This window comes from Drosophila gunungcola (assembly GCF_025200985.1).
Source record: "Drosophila gunungcola strain Sukarami chromosome 2R unlocalized genomic scaffold, Dgunungcola_SK_2 000011F, whole genome shotgun sequence".
Classification (NCBI taxonomy): Eukaryota; Metazoa; Arthropoda; class Insecta; order Diptera; family Drosophilidae; genus Drosophila; species Drosophila gunungcola.
The window spans coordinates 1,820,753-1,837,577 of record NW_026453169.1 but is presented as its reverse complement, the minus strand read 5'-3'; the positions used below and the strand labels follow the sequence as shown (position 1 = coordinate 1,837,577).

The following is a 16,825-nucleotide window of genomic DNA, read 5'->3' as shown; positions in this document are numbered from 1 at the left end:
ATATTTGCACAAGGAATTCATCATGTTTTTCACCGACAATATTTATCATCCTTAAGTTTTGTTTTTTTTGAGGGTCCCAGGCACTTAATTTTTAATTTGAAACAAAAGATCTCATTTGATTGTCCCTCTCCCGCAAAAGAAAATTAAACTTGAGCTTGGTTGGTCAACTTGAAATTAATTTAAATTGAAACGACTAGGCTGGTGGGTAAGAAGTAAGCAGCACAAAAATAAACAAGAGTGAATGCAAACCCGTATAAATTTAAAAACACCAAAGTTATATATATTATTTCACTTATTAAGCTTTAAGACTGAGAGGACAAGTTTGCCTAGAAACATACAGACGGACATAATTTCACACGAAAGTAGAATATCCTCTGCAAGTGTATTTTGTTGTTTATTAAATAATTTATAAAATCATAGTATATCAGAACTTTATTTTGTTAAATTATAAAAATCCGATTCGACTGGGGAGTAGGAATTTTTTGGGAATTCTGATAAAAGTTAAGAAAATAATTTAATCCAAAATCTGACGGATCTGAAAGTCCTCTAAGTTTTCTTGTGGAATAAGGCGCAGTTTCTGGTCGTTGGCCAAATGCAGAATTGCATTGAAGGCCACCGACGGGGACAGCGAATCAGACATTTTGGTGGTTAACAGGTTGGGTAGCTCCTTGAAAACATGCTGGAAACTTGCCACACCCTTTGCGTAACGTTCGTCCTTATTCGTTGGATGCGAGAGTATGGTATCCTTGCAGACATCGGTAAGCAGTTGTTTTTGTATCAGGGAATTGCAGGACCTTTTTAGATTCTCCATGTCTATCACCTTTGCACGCTTTGCGACCTGCGAAGTCGCACCCTCAAACTCTGCACCCACCTCGAAGATGATGAGATCCATCTCGCCCGCATCCACATCCATCATGCCCTCGGCCCTTTGCTTGGCGGCAATTGCCGCAATAACGCTCACGTTGGCAGGGACGGCATCGGTGAAATGCTCGTTATTGAATGGCTCCCGGTCGTTGTCTTCTTCGTGATGGATGTCAGTTTCCATGTCGATGCCAAGATCTCCGCCCTCATCAGAATCAGGCTGTCCCGCACGCTGCGACAATTTTATGCTGGGCGCCGAGTCGTATTTGAAGAAATAGTCCGGATCCAAGTTGAACTTCATGGGCAGCATCAGTTTGCGGGAGTCCCACTTCTTCTGAAAGTTCACACGACGCTTCTTAATTGTGGCATCCAGCGGTTGAAACGCGTTTTCCGCCTCATTTCCGTAAGCTACTGCCTTGTTCCTACGATTAGCGGTCAGATGCGTCGACTTCTTGGGCCGTGGATTGGTCTGGGAAAATGTGCTGCGCGGCTGGGCGCGCTTGAACTTCCAGTGCGAGGGTCCGGTCCAGAACTGGGAAATCTGCTCCATTGGCCTGTATGAGTACTCCAGTTTTGAGTTGCCATCTAGCGGTCGCAAATCATTGATGAACTCTGTCTTTATGTGCAGTCGGCGACAAATACTTTGCTCCTCAGTAGTAAGCTCTTCCAGCTCACTGGAGTCCGCCTCTAGGACCAGCGGCGGTGGTCCATCCAAGTCCGGCATGGGTTCACACTCGGCGTCGATGTCAAAGACCATGGAGATCTCATTTACGCACATATCGTCGGCATTGTCGCCGGACCCCTTGGGATTTGGGGCACTGCTGATGATGTAGCCCGTGTGCAGCGGACGCAGATTTAATCTTTTAGCATGCGGCAGAAGTTTGTACATCCAGGCGCAGCTTACGAGCGATTCAGCTGGCCAATGTTGCATGTCTGCATTGAGCGCAGTGTGATCCTGGATCTCCTCGGCGCACTCTACGCTGTCCCAGAATCTGTATGTGGTGCGCAGACGCAACTCCGAGTCTAAACTGGGTAGGATGTTGTGCAGCAGAAGGTTTGATGCGTAAATGGAGCCCACTGTAGAGTTTAGTTTGCCAAAGACAGGATCCTGCAACGGTGCCGTATCCAGACGGCTATTTAGAGTGTCCTTGCTCTTGGTCACGGTGGACATATTTCTCTTCTGCCTCTTTGTATTGGGAGCTACTTCTTTTGGGTCTCCTGCATCTTGCCCCTCGCCAGCTGCCCGTTCACTCTGGGGGCCATCGTCATCCCCGGCAGCGTTTATTTGTCTATCCGTTAGGCTGCGGGCACTTAAGCCAGCTGAAATGCGCATGGCATTCAGGAAGATGGAGTCCAAACGAAGTGCGTAAGCCTTGGAGAAGGCCTCCAGCGAGGAGCCCGCAATCTTGAAGTTGCTCATCCGCTTGTGATGGTGTTCCAGCAGATTGGCCAGCGAATCGATGAGCGCAAGGCTCCAGGCAATGTCCTTGCCTAGCCTGTTGCCATTGTAGATCTCCAGGCAATTACGGATGGTCTCGTTTCCCTCAATGGACTCCTGGGTACTTTGGCGATGCTGCTCCCCCTCATCGTCATTCAGTGGGGTCATCGTTCGGAACACGCCCTCGTGGTAACTGCCCACCGCGGAACGCCGGAGCGGAGTATCCAAACGCGGCTGGGTCATCTTTAATAAAAATATGGGGAAAAACTAATTCCGGAACTGCTAGCCAGGCGATATTAAGATTGCCGGAGGCGAGAGTTTCTGGGCAACTGAGTTGGTCGACTCAAAAAGGCACTGAGTTTTCTATGACAGGCAACTTAGATCCCAATGTGACAGTTTGTGGTTGTATTTTTCTAGTTCTTGTTCTGATTTAAACGTATTTATATTTGTATAAAAATAGACATGAGAATTTTGACTAATTTTCAATAACGAACTATACAATTTTCCCTTTATCGTTTAAATTCTTTGAATGTCTTATATGTTTAAAAAGTGGAAATTCATTGCAAAAACTTGGTGATGTAGCATTCCCTTGGTTATTTTATTCGCGTTAATTTTTTTTACCAAATTTTTAGACTTAAGAATTGATTTCAAATTTATTAAAAATATTTAATTTAAATATATGTAATATACATATAAATTGAACTGAAATTTTTTTAATAAATGTAGAGTTAATATTACCTATCGCGAAATTGTGAAAAAAGTACACATAACTTTTGCAAGACGAATAGTTGGGTAAAACCAAACCGCAAAATAGAAAAATGCATATTGAAATTGCAGTATTTTCCTTTTTATGGGTTTTTATAATATAGTAAAACAGGAATTCAATGTTGTAGATATGCATAGCGGTCTGTTAAAAAGCTTAATTAAACTTATAGTTTCGAAAACTTATCTCCCGAAAATCAAGATAAATTCTATAAATAACATTGGCCAAAGATACGGAAAAAGCAGTAATGACTAATGGTTACACAAAGACAATGAAAAAATTAATTCTTTGCATAAGCAAGGACAAGTTCCTGCAGAGTCTGTAATTAAAAAGAAAACTTTTTGTTTTGCCAAGTCATCGATAAATCAAAGTGAAACAAGAGCTGTTCCCCGCTTTTCTTCTAATTTTGCTTATCCACAGTACCAAATCGCAGCTCGACAGCTGACGACAGCTGATTGATGATCCGCAAAATTACAAATTACACACAAATGTTATCCGAGCTAGGAATTTGGCAGATAAAAATCGAGCCCCCCAACAAACACACGCCATCCAATTCACTTAAGGCGTTGCACCTTATTTGCTTTCACCCAAATGAATGAAGTTGATTGATTATGTTTCATCAGGGGCTGCAATTAAAGCAGAGACACGATAAATGAAATAATAATAAGAAAATTTTTAACAGTTTCTGAAGGTACTGGCATCATCAAATGTTTGTGAGATTGGCCAGAGTCGTGAGAAATTGAACATCAGTTTCTCCGCACACTTTTTCCTATCTTCCACGAGACAAAACGAAAAAAATTCTTTTCAAAAATATCACATTTCCGCTTGCACAGAATTGAGAATTTGATGCCTGTCAAAATGTGAAAATGTATAGAAAATTGACTTCTAGATGGGAAACGTTGTAAGTATGATAAGTAACTTAAAAGCTAGTTATAGCAACATAATTTCCAGTGCTTACAAAATAAATATTCCAATGAATGAAATACATTTTAAAATGCTTTTCAAGGTTCGAAAGTGTTAATTTGTTAACGTTTATCGAAATAAAAGAATTTGCAAAAATTTGAGTTCTTTCAATACAAATTCTTTAGTCGACTCCCCAACGTTCTCAATTCAAAAATGCCTCAATTCAAAAATGCTGTATTTACTGGTTTATTGAATATATTTTTAACAGAGTATCGGATTGAGATTGTGGTGCGTTGGACAAATATTAAAGCCAGAATACAACCATGCCGGCCCCAACAGCTTCAGTTAAGGACAAATTTCTTTAGCACTTTCATCCCCATTTCTCCGAAACCAAATGTCTTTCTAAAACTCTTAGTATTCACAAACTCTTATAAAAGTGAGACCTTTTGAACAAAAAAGCTATCCTTACGCTGGCCTTACTGCTTGTCGATCAAGTATTAGGCTTTATAAAATATCTATAATTGGTATAAAAAAAACCCTTAAAATGAATAGGTAAATAATAAAACAATAAGCTACCAAGCTGTGAATACATTAATTATAATTTTATTATACTAATTATATCGATAAAGGTTGAAGTTACAAGTTGTAATCGTAGGTATGTGGGTCGAATTCGTAACGCTTTAGGCGCTCGTAGTACTGGCCAAAAAAAAAACCCTTCCACCTGATAAGTTTTGAAGATGCGAAAGTGGCCTTCGCTCAAGTACCGATTGTTGAAGGCCCAAATGCAATGGTTGGGAAAAGCAAACACATAGCTCTGCCTGCCCCTCGAGTCCATGTCACAGGGGGAGTGCATCGTGAGTAGATCCATAGGCATATCGGGAATTTTCTGCGGCATACGCCTTATATGCAAGGGTTCTATTATTGGCGGAGCGTTGGCGACTTGTGTCTCATTGGACTTCAAGTCTGGCAGGGATCTAGCTTTTATTTTGAGCGGCATCTTCGGATTGTTTGTTTACTTTCATCATTCTGTTCAAACTAAGTTATTCAACTTACCTGTATACCACAGAGAAAAATGAATAAAATCCAATATATGGTTAACTGCATCTTTGATTTGGTTGTGTGTAGTGTTTAGAATTTGTAAGTTATGTTGGTAATGTATGGGAGATGATTCTTTGAGCAAAGCCATCTGAACTATACTGTGTTTAATTTTGTGTAAACATATTTCAACGTTATGTATGAAAACTACAAAATCCTTGGCGCAGCGTTGACCACAAAGAGGGCAGAAGGGAATGGACGCTGACAGCTGAAAGGATGTCGGGATATTAGAGGGGGAACGCGCAAGGACCTGCAGCATGTAAAGTGACAGCCGAGTGTCACATTATGGCCAGCGCTGATAATGACCAAGAGCCGATGCCAGATCGATTCATACGGCAATGATATACGAGCATAGTCGAGCAGCATTTCAAGTGTGAAAATAATATGACAGCAGTAATCAAGGCGTTGATGGCAGAACTAACCTCTCACACATTCTCCCCATATTGATTTCAAGCTGAAAGGCTGCAGGAAATGGGCAAAAATATCTGGCGGAAATGTTGAACGAAACGGGGACAAAGGGAGTTGGAGGGTCTGACTGTTAACACATGTCACTGGGCCATAATTGCAAGGGAGGGTTAAACAGAGGAGTGATTTGAACTTCTAGCTAAAGCCCAAGCAACACTGAATGACAATTGTTTTGACACGCATGTTTTGGCATGCAGAAAGAGACAGTGATAGGGACAGGAAACTGACACAATCGTAAGCTCTAAACGAGAGCAAGAGAGAGAATTCAATAGGCTGTTTCTGGGACAACTTAATTGAATTTTGAATACCCAATCTGAGCTGAATTTATGTGAAATTCGTGTTAGCGCATATCCTTTTACTTTTCCTATGACTTCTTGACTTTATTAGGCCAAATACCAAGGTCAGCATTTACAAATTATAAAAGTTTTAAAGACAAATTTTTTATATTCTTTATAGTTTAACTAATATTTTGTAGGCGTACAATGTGTGTCAAAAAAAGATGGAAATGTATATGTTTTTATTTTGTATCGCCCAACATCCTTTTCTGACCTCGAGAACTTATAAATACTTTTTGGATTTATGTAAGCTTAATTGTCAGAAGATAAGATATGGAAAATCTTATTCTCCTAATGAACAGCACCAGTTTATTTTTAGTTAGGTGTGCGTCTGGTTGATTGTCTTTAAGCTAACCAGGGGCAGTCGACGTTGATGACAGCTAAGCCATATCCACAAACACCACCATGGCAACGCTAAATGCTTTAACTATTAATTTTGCAACCAATTAAGCTCGACAATTTTCGAGGGTCCAAGATGCGATTTCTGCTTATGACATCTCAAAAGCCACCTTAAACTCGACCCCAACCTCAACCCCAAGCCGAAGCTTGCCGAGCAACGCGAACGTTTAGACTGTGATTGGATACATGGAATGTAAATATTTCCTCAGCGAATTGTGTGTACCTGCTGCAGATGCAATTTCTGAGCAAATGGGACGCTTAATTAAAGCCAAGCACAAGGGGCCTAAAGGTTGGGATAAGGGCCTGTCAGTCACTCAAAGGCAGATGTGAAGGACGCCCGAAAGATTGACGATTGCTGAGGTGCACAGGTAGCTGATGAATGCGTCTGGCTGGCACTCTCGCAATGGCAGTTCCCATGGATATAGCTCTGGTCGACACAATAGCACCGATTTATGTAGTTCATAGTTCTAGACTTTTTCTTTTTATTGCTGAATAATTAGTGTTCCATGAATATCTTTTTAAAAAAGTCTGATAATAAATCAAGAAACCAATAATATTAAATAATAACAAATCAATAAACTAGGCAACTACTTTCAAATAATGATTGTGAGTCTATTAATTATGGCAGAGTAATTATTATAAATAATGGTGATATTATGTGATATAATAGGCTATTAAACCATGCTACTGGATTGCATCTAAAGTGCTATAATTTTGAACGCATCTGTGTACGACACAAATGCATTTGGGCAGGGTAAGTTCTGTGTTTCGTTGGCGATAGACCACAATACCGGCCGAAGTTGCATACCGGCGTGGCAATAACTTGTCGCTGTCACTTCCCTCCTGTATCCCGGCTGCGACCATAAGCGCATTCCATCTTCGACTTTGCCAATAAAGTGAAATATCCTTCCACAATCTCTTCTTTCCCGATGGCACACCACCTCACAATTTCACTGCTTTATAGTGCTTCGTGGCTGCTGTGTTGGCACATATTTTCGCCTGCTGTGCCAGCAAATTTGTTGCAGGACCACGGTGCAACAAAAGCAACATCAGCAGCTACACCGAGAAAAACAAAGGAACGTCGTCTTGAGGTTGCAGGTTAATAAACACCTTAAAATCTATTAGATTTAGCCATAGGGGTCATAACCAAGTATGTTCTTACAAAACCATGAATTTTTTTTGTTTTTTATATTTGAATAAATCATTTAATTTAAGTCAATATAATTCCATTTTAGCACTCTTATTAACAAATTTTTTTGTGCTGCGTAAAACTATAATGGAAGTAAAGGCGTAGCTTTAGCTGAAGCTGCAACTGAATGTGGAGCTACACACAAGCCTGGCATTTCTGTTCCTCTTCTTAACTCCAAGTTGTTTTTCATTTTCTTTTAATTTTTCCTTTTTCCGCTTTTCGCACGGAACGCCGCGACCCTTTTGTTTATTTGCGCTCTGCCGAATCACAAAAACTGTAGCGCCATCAGTGTTGGGTTGGGTATAGAAGACCAGAGGTTGGATAAATTTTTAAGGGGCGGAAGGGAAGGGACAAACTGGATGTGGGCACCTTGCACAAAGGCAGCCGCGTTGGTACGAGCTAAAGCGCAGCTAACAAAATGTTTTTGTGCCACAGGGTTTTAGCCAGAGATGGGAATGATACAATTTTTTGTAGGCAAGGTACAAGATACAATTAATACACCTAGTTAGAACAAATTTAAACTTGGGCTTAAAACTCCTTATACCATAATAAGTAATTATGTAATTGTATCCTAATATATTTTGAAGTTTTTATTAATATTATTTTTTTGGTACCGACATATGTAAAAAAGTACCTATATATCTCGCAAGATAAAACTGCAGCAGCTAGTCGTTACTAGGAGGTGGAAGTTTGGTGGTTCAATGGGTGTTGCCGTTGGCTTACTGCTCACGTATGTGCAGTTATAAATTGCAGTTCGTGCGCCACGTTTGCTCGGTTACAAAGATGCAGGGGAAGATCCACTGCGATTACAAAGGGAAGGTGGCTCTGTGCTGCTGTCGGTGGCGTTTCAGGCCAAATCCAAAAGGGTTAAAAAGAAGTGCAAAAGTTTTGCAAAAGGGGCGAAACAAAGATTTGTAGTAATAGAATTACGGAAAGACCAAAAGCTTAGCTACAATTAAATAGAGGTAGGCCTTAACTTTTTGAAACCCATTTGAAAATGGCTTAATATCGTATTAAATTGCTCAATTATAAATTTTGCGGCAACAAGGGAGTTTGCCGATAATTGCAACAATGAAGAGCACATAGCGCGAAAAAAATGTAAATTGATATAATATTAAAGCGCAATAATAATAGGCAAATAACAATAAAAGAAATAGCGCAATAAAACCGGCGTTCGTGGAGGAGCGAATGCAGCTGCATTAATTTGCATGGCAAATGTGGCAAATAGCCGGGTCTGAAATAATTGCACAAAAGGGGTCCATTGAGATGAGGACGGACGGTTGGATATCAATACCCAGACGGGATGGAACAGAATTTAGTTCAATGCAAATGGGAAATTATTGGCAAGCATTATTTACTTATGCATTAAATGCGATTTTCCACTTTATTTAACCTCGTTACATGACTGTGGATCAATTTTGGTGTGTTGCGTTACACAACAATGTGGTGCTTGACTGCTCTCCGATGATTTGTAACTGTTAAAGAGAAAACTTCTTGATTATTTGATTTGATTCGGGAAAATCTTATTCCATAGCTTGAGGTTAAATGTTTTAATAGGGCTTAAAAGTCATGCACCTTGGCCTTTGATTTTTCGACAGTTTATGACTGATTTTATGTAATAGTATTTTATCTCTCTCTTAAAGTCCGGGAACTTAAATATGATTATTTCCCCAATAACATTTCTGAAAGGAAAATAATTAAAGACAGAATTTCGCAGTGTTTTCTAAATTAGTACAGTTAATGTCAACTGCATTCAGCATGTAAATTTCTCCCACCTCAGAGACTAAGTCATTTAATTAGCGCTTTGGTCCTCAGTGAAAATGGAGCTTCCTCTCCGTGAATTAGTTTCGGTTCCATTAGTATTTTCCTATGGCAGCGTGCAATTAGGGGCGTCAATTGTGGTCAGCGTTGTCGTGGATGGAGATCGCGTTTCATCAACTTGACCATGGCAACTTGTCAACGTTTCCGTCGCATCACCCACATCATCCTCCTCGTCCTTTCTATCTCCTAAGCTGTCACATTCCTGTGACAAATGTGAACTTGGCTTAATCAGATGGTATATGCCCTTGCAGAGGGTATAATCACTTTCAGAATCAGCTTTGGGTTTTTTCTAGGGAAGCTTCATAGAGCAGTTTCCTTTTTGTGTTGGCGCAGAATCGCGACTCTTGGCTCTAATTAGTAACCTTTTTCTTGCCACTCGCCTACTTTATTCTGCAAATGTTTTTGGGCGAGCGCGAGATTGATGGCAATTCATTTTTTATACACGAAGCTGTCTGTCTTTTGCAATGTGAGCCGGACAAATGAACGGGTTGCCAGTGGGTTCTGGTTCTTGGGGATTATTTCAAGGGGGATTGCATTAATTAGCTAAAAACAAAAGCTTGTTATTTCTTGCTGATTCAGCTCAAATCGCACAAAAGACCATTAACTGCGTCAGCTTTGGCAAAAACCATTTTGACACGAATAATGGATTCGTATTTGTTCAAACACATAATTGCATTTACAAGTGTGTGTACGGACATATATATATAATATAATATTTATAAGTCTATATGCATAACAGAAGCGGTTGTAACAATATTGGCTAAAATTGCAATGGGAGCAAGAGAATAGTGTGAAAATTGTTTTCCACCTTCTATAACAGGGAATTACCATATTTTCACAGCAAACGAGAAAGAGAACGTGAGGTGGTGAAAGGGCAACAGAAATGCAATTTTTACTCCGCATTTTGGGTTACTTTGCAGCCAAAGCTCGAAAAGAAGCTAAAAATTGCAACGGAATTGCAAATGCTGTTGACACTTGCACAAAGCAAACAATTGCCCGAGATCTCCAAGTCCCCTGCTTTCAGCTTTTCCAACGTTTTTTTCTTTTTCCCTGTCATAAAATGTTCTCTCTTTTTGGGATTTGAAAGTTTTTAGTTTGAGTTTCTCTGGCAATTTTCATGTTTACGTAGATTTTGGCAACACTTGATTGCCTTTTGGGTTTTGCACAATGAAAACGGAATAGTGGATAGGTGTAAAGAAATTTCCCTATTATTTGCTCGGCGGCTATGGGAGTCGAGCAGAAAACACAAAAGTGTCATTTTAAAGCTATCTTTTCTACGACTTGTTAACAAAATAATCTTTCTCTCAAAATCAGGTAAATAAATGTTCGTTAATAATTAAATATATTTTCACACCCTTTTTCGAACAGCTGCCTCTGTTTCAATGATTAATTTTATGGTTCTTAAATATTGACTATGTGCTAAAATTAAACAAAGTTTTTAAGTTTGATCAAATACCAGGATGTTTTCGTACCTGTACTTCTGTGTTTCCCAAAAATGTTAATCGCCCTTCCATAAACATTGGCACTTGAGCATTGTAACCGGATGTGTAATAAGTCAAGCACAAGTTCTTAGCCATCTCTCTATATCCGATTTTTCCCGTTTTTGCTTGTGCAACATCTGCAGTTAGTCCTTTCCACATGCGATTGGCTTGCAGGCTGCGGCTCATAAATCATATTTGTATTTGGATCTCGTTTGCCCTTCCCTCCCCAATTTCTTATGAGTTTTCCCGCAGCGACGACAACATTCAATCAAAATGCTGCAAAATCCCACAAATTTGTTATTCGTCACGTATCCAAAGGGAAAGTTAAATGTAACTGTGTTCTTTTTTCTGAGTATGTGTGTGGGGTATTACGTATACGCCCAGTCAAAAGGCATTTTCGAAAAGAGTTTAAGGCCAGCGCATTTAAAGTGGCATAATATGTAAATATCGGAATAGAATAATATGCACTACCCATTCTGCTCACAGCGACGCCCTCCGAAGCCAACATATGCCGTACATTCGCCAGAGAGACAACTTATCAAGTTTACACTCAACTGAATATTTAGAGTCGCTGTTGAGTTGAGTCTCCCCATTCCATTCGGGTTTCTCGCACTTCCCTTCTGCGCATTGCTTATTAAATATTAAAATGATAAGGAAAGGGAAAAGGCAAAGGAAAGGTCTCCCTTCTGGTTTTTGGTGTGTATGCACTGGAGCTTGAGTACGCCTATCTTCGTGTCTATCATTTGCTTTTCGTCTGTTTTTTTTTTTTTAGTCTAAGCGGCTTTGGGCTGAAATCCCGAAAAAAAAAACAAAATGTCATAGAATCTACAGCCTTTAGTCGGTTGTTTGCTCTCACATATTTTCTGTAGGACTCATTAGATTACAATTGAGCGAATTTTGTTAAAAAGCACGTTTCCATTTTGCATGAAAGGTTATGTAGTTGTTTAAGCTTGAAGTATACATTTTCTACTGACATTTATTATAAAGTTTTTCGTAAGATGTTTTTTGCAAGTATTCTCTTCTTTTGTGATTTTTGATCCCATTCAATGTATTTGACCATGTGTATTTTTATGTGTATTTCTTACAAGATTTTTGATTGACATTGAAATTGATACTAAACGCTCTTTTCAAGGGAATTTAGTTTCATGCTTAAGCCATTAATCGCACAGTCATTACTCTATCCCCTTCGTATGCTAATACTTTCATTCATATTTTCCATGTCGCAATCATTTTGCGCGATGTTCTTTCTCTTCGTTCTGCTTTTTTGTGTGTTGTTTTGTGGCATTTCTTTAGCCTTGATTGCAAGCATTTGCATAATTTAAGAAGCTCCTCGTCTGCGTCGTTGTCTTGGGCTGGCAAAGCATGAAAATGAAAATTCCAAGCCTTCCCCCTCCGACTTCGTAGTACTTTCCTCCGTCTTGCTGTGCAGAAATTATCATATCTTTTGAAGCTCTATTCTAAATTATTAACGAAATAAATAGCGAAGGCAGCCAAGGCGCCCCAACGCCATGGGAATATTGAAAAAGTTTCGCATTTCCATTTAACATTTTTCCGTCTTCCATTTCCATTGCAGGAGCAAAAGTGGAGAGCACTGGGTGCAGGGAGCAGGGATCGGCGGCCAAACAACGGCAATCGGGGGCATGTCCACAGCCAAAAGGCTGGTGCTCTCGCTACGTGGACGCAAGAATTCGCAGGGCAACTCGGCGACCTCTTCCACCCGCCTGGTATCCGCCGGCACCTCGCCCGGCCATGAGCTGGACGAAATAGCCGTGGTCTCGGGCACCGGATCCAGCAGTCACCACTTCTCCTATGGCGGCTGCATCGCCACCGGCGATGCGCCTTTGCCGCACTACTCCACAGGTGAGTGCCTCCACCTCCTCCGACCTCCAAGAGCGAAAATCTAGCACCTGAACTGCTGTTAAGTAAAGTCACCAAAATGTAGCCTCACCACCAACCACAAACCACCAACCACCACCACCTGCAACACTGTGACTGTGACCTTTATAAAAGCCCCCAATGAACCTGCCCTGCATGCCGGTAGAAGTGTTTGATTCATCTCATTTACACTGGGACAAAAATAATCTAAGAGAAACTAAGAGAAAGTTTAAAAGAATTGTTTGCGGTCTGTAGGGGTGCAGAACTTTCTTAGCTTCAGGTGTAGGCAATGCAATTATTTTGTGGTGTAATATTTAGTTTGAAATTTGTAGCTGAGTAACAGGTATCAAAAAGTCGGACAACTTTTATATTTAATTAAATCAACTTATTGGTTTGTGGTCATTTTGATTGATGTTTAATATTTTGCCTAGATTTATGCAGACTACATAGAAAGCCAGCTTGAAATAGTTTCTGTATTTAGTTTTGATTGGTTTTTATTATCGTAAGCTTAAAGATTGAATTTCGTATTCTTGAAGGTTGAAAAAATGTTTTTTAACTTAACCGCAATCGAAAATTATATTTTTCGTCTGTTCCCAAACGTCTATGCCTTTTTAGAGGATCTGTAATTGGTTAGCGTAAATAAGGTTCTTGGTAGCGATCTACTAACGCTTACTAGCAAATGTAGATTTAGTCCTTGGGCCCTGCTAAATTATGGAAATCTGGGGCCTAATGAAAGCGATGAAGACTTGATTTGACAAAAGCGCCTTAGCAGAAGGCCCCAGCGAGAAGCGAAGGCAAAAGCAAACAAATAACAAACAATCTTGGCCAACCTAATGGCAGCTGTTGTTGGCCCTGCAGAATAAATCAATCAAATGACAAATATGCTTAGGCAATTGTCAAGCCAAGTGGCTGCCTGGGTTTTGCCCTAATTTCATTCAGAGGCTGCGGTCGCCAGTTTCTGTGGGTTGTTGTTTTAGCCAAAGCCACACGAGCGCCGAGTCCTTCGTTAGTTTCCTTGTCACATTTTATAGGCCGCATATGTGGCAAGCATTTTTCCTTTCCTGGCTCAGCACGTTTCTTGTCCCGGCTTACAGTTAATTTTGAGTGAAATTCAATTTATCATTGAGCGGGGCATAAATCCGCATTTGGGCCACTTTGGCTCGTTACGGACACACAACTCGGAGCGTAGATTTATTTCGGTCGGTTCTGCTTGGTTGTCGCATTGTATTTCCCACGACATTAGCAAACTGCCTTCAATTTGTCAGCGATGAAACTTTTGCTCGCCTGCGTGTAGCATTGTATTTGCCATGCATTTAATAGGATCTGTGCAGCACATCGAGCATTTAGTGGAAGTTCTCTTGTTCATTGCCCAGAAGAATAATCGACATTTATCGTCGTTTCTATGGCAAAGACTTGGCTTTAATGCTGCCCACGCTTTAACGCTTTCAAAGAAAGAAAATTAATAGTATGTAGATAAAGACGGTGTGAGTCGAACCGAATCGCATAAAACAAGAGCAAAAAAGTTTTTTTTTTTTGCAACTTTTGCCATATTTTTCCTAGCCCCAAATGCTTTCGACAATTTTTAGTACATTGCTCTTGCCATCCCCCGAACATACGTATATTTTTGTGTGTGACAAAGGCAATTTTGAACACGGCTTTGATCAAAGTTTCGGCCCAGCATCAGTAAATTAAATTTGACTTATGCACAAAATTCGGCATAAAATGGGGAACAAGTATATAAATCTACAACATAAATTCTAGCTATAAGCCATTTGCAAACATACGGTTCGCTTAAATCGATATGCGGGAGCTTCTAAAAGCTTAGAAAATTGAATTTGCCTGAACCATTCTTTGCCTATTTTTGTGGGCAAATCGATCAATGAAATTGAACAGCATTTATATATCTATTAGTTGGCCTGATAAAATGTTTTTCGTATTCAACTCAATCTGATTCTGCTTCTGGGTGTGTGTGAGAATATTTTTCATTTTTTGCTGAGGAATGCCTTTGTTCGAGTCACGTTTAACTGGAAAAAGCCAAAGGATATAGTCATCAACAGTGGCCAGACCCCGGCTCTTTGTCTCTCTGGCCGTTTCTCTTTTGTCTCCTGTGTTGTGTCCTGCAATAATTGAGCTTAGAGGGTCTTATGGCAGCTGCATCATTGATTTGCCACCCGTTCTCCGGAGGGTCCATCCTGTTCACCCCTTTTCAGTACCGCACTTGCCAGTCCAAGTTTTCGCAAAAGTTTCTCCTTTCGTTTTTCTTTTCATTTTATTTCGTTGGATTTTTGCTTTTAGTACAAACTCAAACCCAAAAAAGACTTCACTGCCAGACATAGTTGAGTCGCAGCAAAACTTTTTCCATTTGCCAACAGAGTTCACTTTTAGAGTGAGCGAGTGCGAGGGCGGCGATACGACAATTTTAAAGTCTCTTGCTCGCACTTGCACCAGGGAAAATTGCGCATGTATAATTAGTTTTATTTACCACCTGGCACACAAATTTTAATTAGAATTTATGCGTCCTTCTCCAGTGGCCTCCGCTGGCTGCCGCCGCTAATCCTTTGGCTGCTGCTCTGGCTGCAACTTCTTCTTTGTCTTCTAAGCTTGTCTAAGTCCCCTGCAGTAAGGAATTTCCTGCTGGCCAAGCTAAGCAACTTCAGCTAAAACGTTTTGCACTGAACAAATAATTGGACTTAAAGTTTTGCTCAATAAACATACATTTATAAGCAAAATGGTTTGTAGAAAAATTCAACGCTTAATTTATGTAAAAGAGTAAAAAATTAAAATGAATTAAAATTACTTAATCATATATTTCTACTTTTCTAAGAATTAAAAAAAAATTTAATGGTAAATAATTTATAAGTGGCCAACATTTAAAAGTATTCGTAACAATCAAGTTAAATTTGAGTGTTTAAATGTGATAAAACGGTCGTTTGTGTATCTTTGAACAATCTTTACTAAACAATAAAAATTATAAAACAGGTGGTTAAATTACTTTATTTATTTCATTCACAATTACAATTACAATTTAAACGTGTTTAGGTTCCTTTTCTTTTCGCTGTGTAACAATTTTATCGCTCAGCTAAGTTGTAGTTGCTGGCCATATGTAATTCGAGTATTTCAATTATAAAAGCAATTTGCCACAGGATGGAAGAGTTTCGATTACAATAAGCGTATTAGTTTACCAATTACTTTGTCTAGCAGAGATCCAAAGTGCCTGCCACTAAGTCATGCCCAAAAAGGGGTATAGATTACCATAACCATGGACCGTTCATCCGATAGCGAAGTAAGTGTGCCTCAAATTCGGCAACACAGGGAATGCAAAAATAGATGCCGGCACTTCAGGATGCCACAGTGTTGCAGGGCTTGTCATTTTAATTGCCTTTCGCAATGGTATGGAAGCCTCGTTGCGTATACGCCACGTTGAGTTGTCCACATTGTTGCCGCGAAGTGCTTGGGACAACTTTAGCAGCGAAGACTGCGTGCAACACAAAGGTCCACTTAAAGTTGGCACACAAGCGCTCTCACAAGAGGGGATTTGCTTTGAACGGAACGAGAATGCGAATGAGATGGAGGAGCAGGAGGCGAATGGGTTTAAAGGTCGGCGCCAATGTTGTAGCCTGTAATGCAATTACAAATGCAGCATCAGTTGGAGCGGCATTAGTTGGCATCCAGCCAGGTGTCGTCCACAGGACACCCGAGTCCAGCCGTGGATTCTCACTCCCATCTCTCGCTCTTTTTCCCATCTGAAATGGTTGACTTATCAACTAAAGTGCCGCATTAAAAGGAGCAAAAAGAAAAAAAATAGTAAAGCGCTTTGCCCTTTGCACATTTGCAGGGCCATTGAGCTCTTCTGCTGCTCCGTAGTCCCCATCACCTTGTTATCTTGAAGCCCTTTGAGTGGGCATGAAGCAGACAAAGGGCATTAGAAATGGTCAGATAAGAAGATATGCAAATGATCTGCAGCTGGGAGCGTGTGCGACTTAAGTTGAGTGCATAACTGCTTCGGGAAAAGCTTAAGCTGAAATGATTAAATGGGTATCTACTTGTGGAAATATATATATATATATTATATTATATTTTATTACAAACGATTGTTCTACATATCTTCAGATTATCAATTACCTTTAAAATTACATTTGAAAAATAAATTAAATTTGCATTAAACGCAAAAGGCATACATAAATTACCCTAAATACGATA

General features: G+C 40.0%; 3 protein-coding genes across 12 annotated transcripts in view; 1 reads left to right on the top strand and 2 right to left on the bottom strand.

The window, feature by feature from the left end:
• Positions 1 to 16,825, top strand: part of LOC128255474 (cyclic nucleotide-gated cation channel beta-3) — a 77,198-nt gene that overhangs the window by 23,995 nt on the left and 36,378 nt on the right. For all 10 annotated transcript variants that reach the window (XM_052985097.1, XM_052985099.1, XM_052985098.1 and 7 more), the window contains one exon: positions 12,324 to 12,610. In XM_052985097.1, coding sequence (XP_052841057.1) covers positions 12,391 to 12,610 — 220 coding nt within the window. In that variant the 5' untranslated portion in view covers positions 12,324 to 12,390. The remainder of the gene's footprint in view (positions 1 to 12,323; positions 12,611 to 16,825) is intronic.
• Positions 418 to 2,749, bottom strand: LOC128255476 (condensin complex subunit 2-like). The gene has a single exon (XM_052985107.1). The coding sequence runs from the start codon at positions 2,540 to 2,542 to the stop codon at positions 515 to 517; it is 2,028 nt and encodes a 675-aa protein (XP_052841067.1). The 5' UTR covers positions 2,543 to 2,749; the 3' UTR covers positions 418 to 514.
• Positions 4,547 to 5,176, bottom strand: LOC128255479 (uncharacterized). The gene is given in 3 exon segments (XM_052985113.1): positions 4,547 to 4,679; positions 4,681 to 4,962; positions 5,019 to 5,176. Coding segments are annotated over 3 exon segments (411 nt in total). The 5' UTR covers positions 5,070 to 5,176; the 3' UTR covers positions 4,547 to 4,601.

Excerpts from the sequence above, each read along its gene's own strand:
- LOC128255476 (XM_052985107.1), bottom strand. The coding sequence starts at position 2,542 with ATGACCCAGCCGCGTTTGGATACTCCGCTCCGGCGTTCCGCGGTGGGC.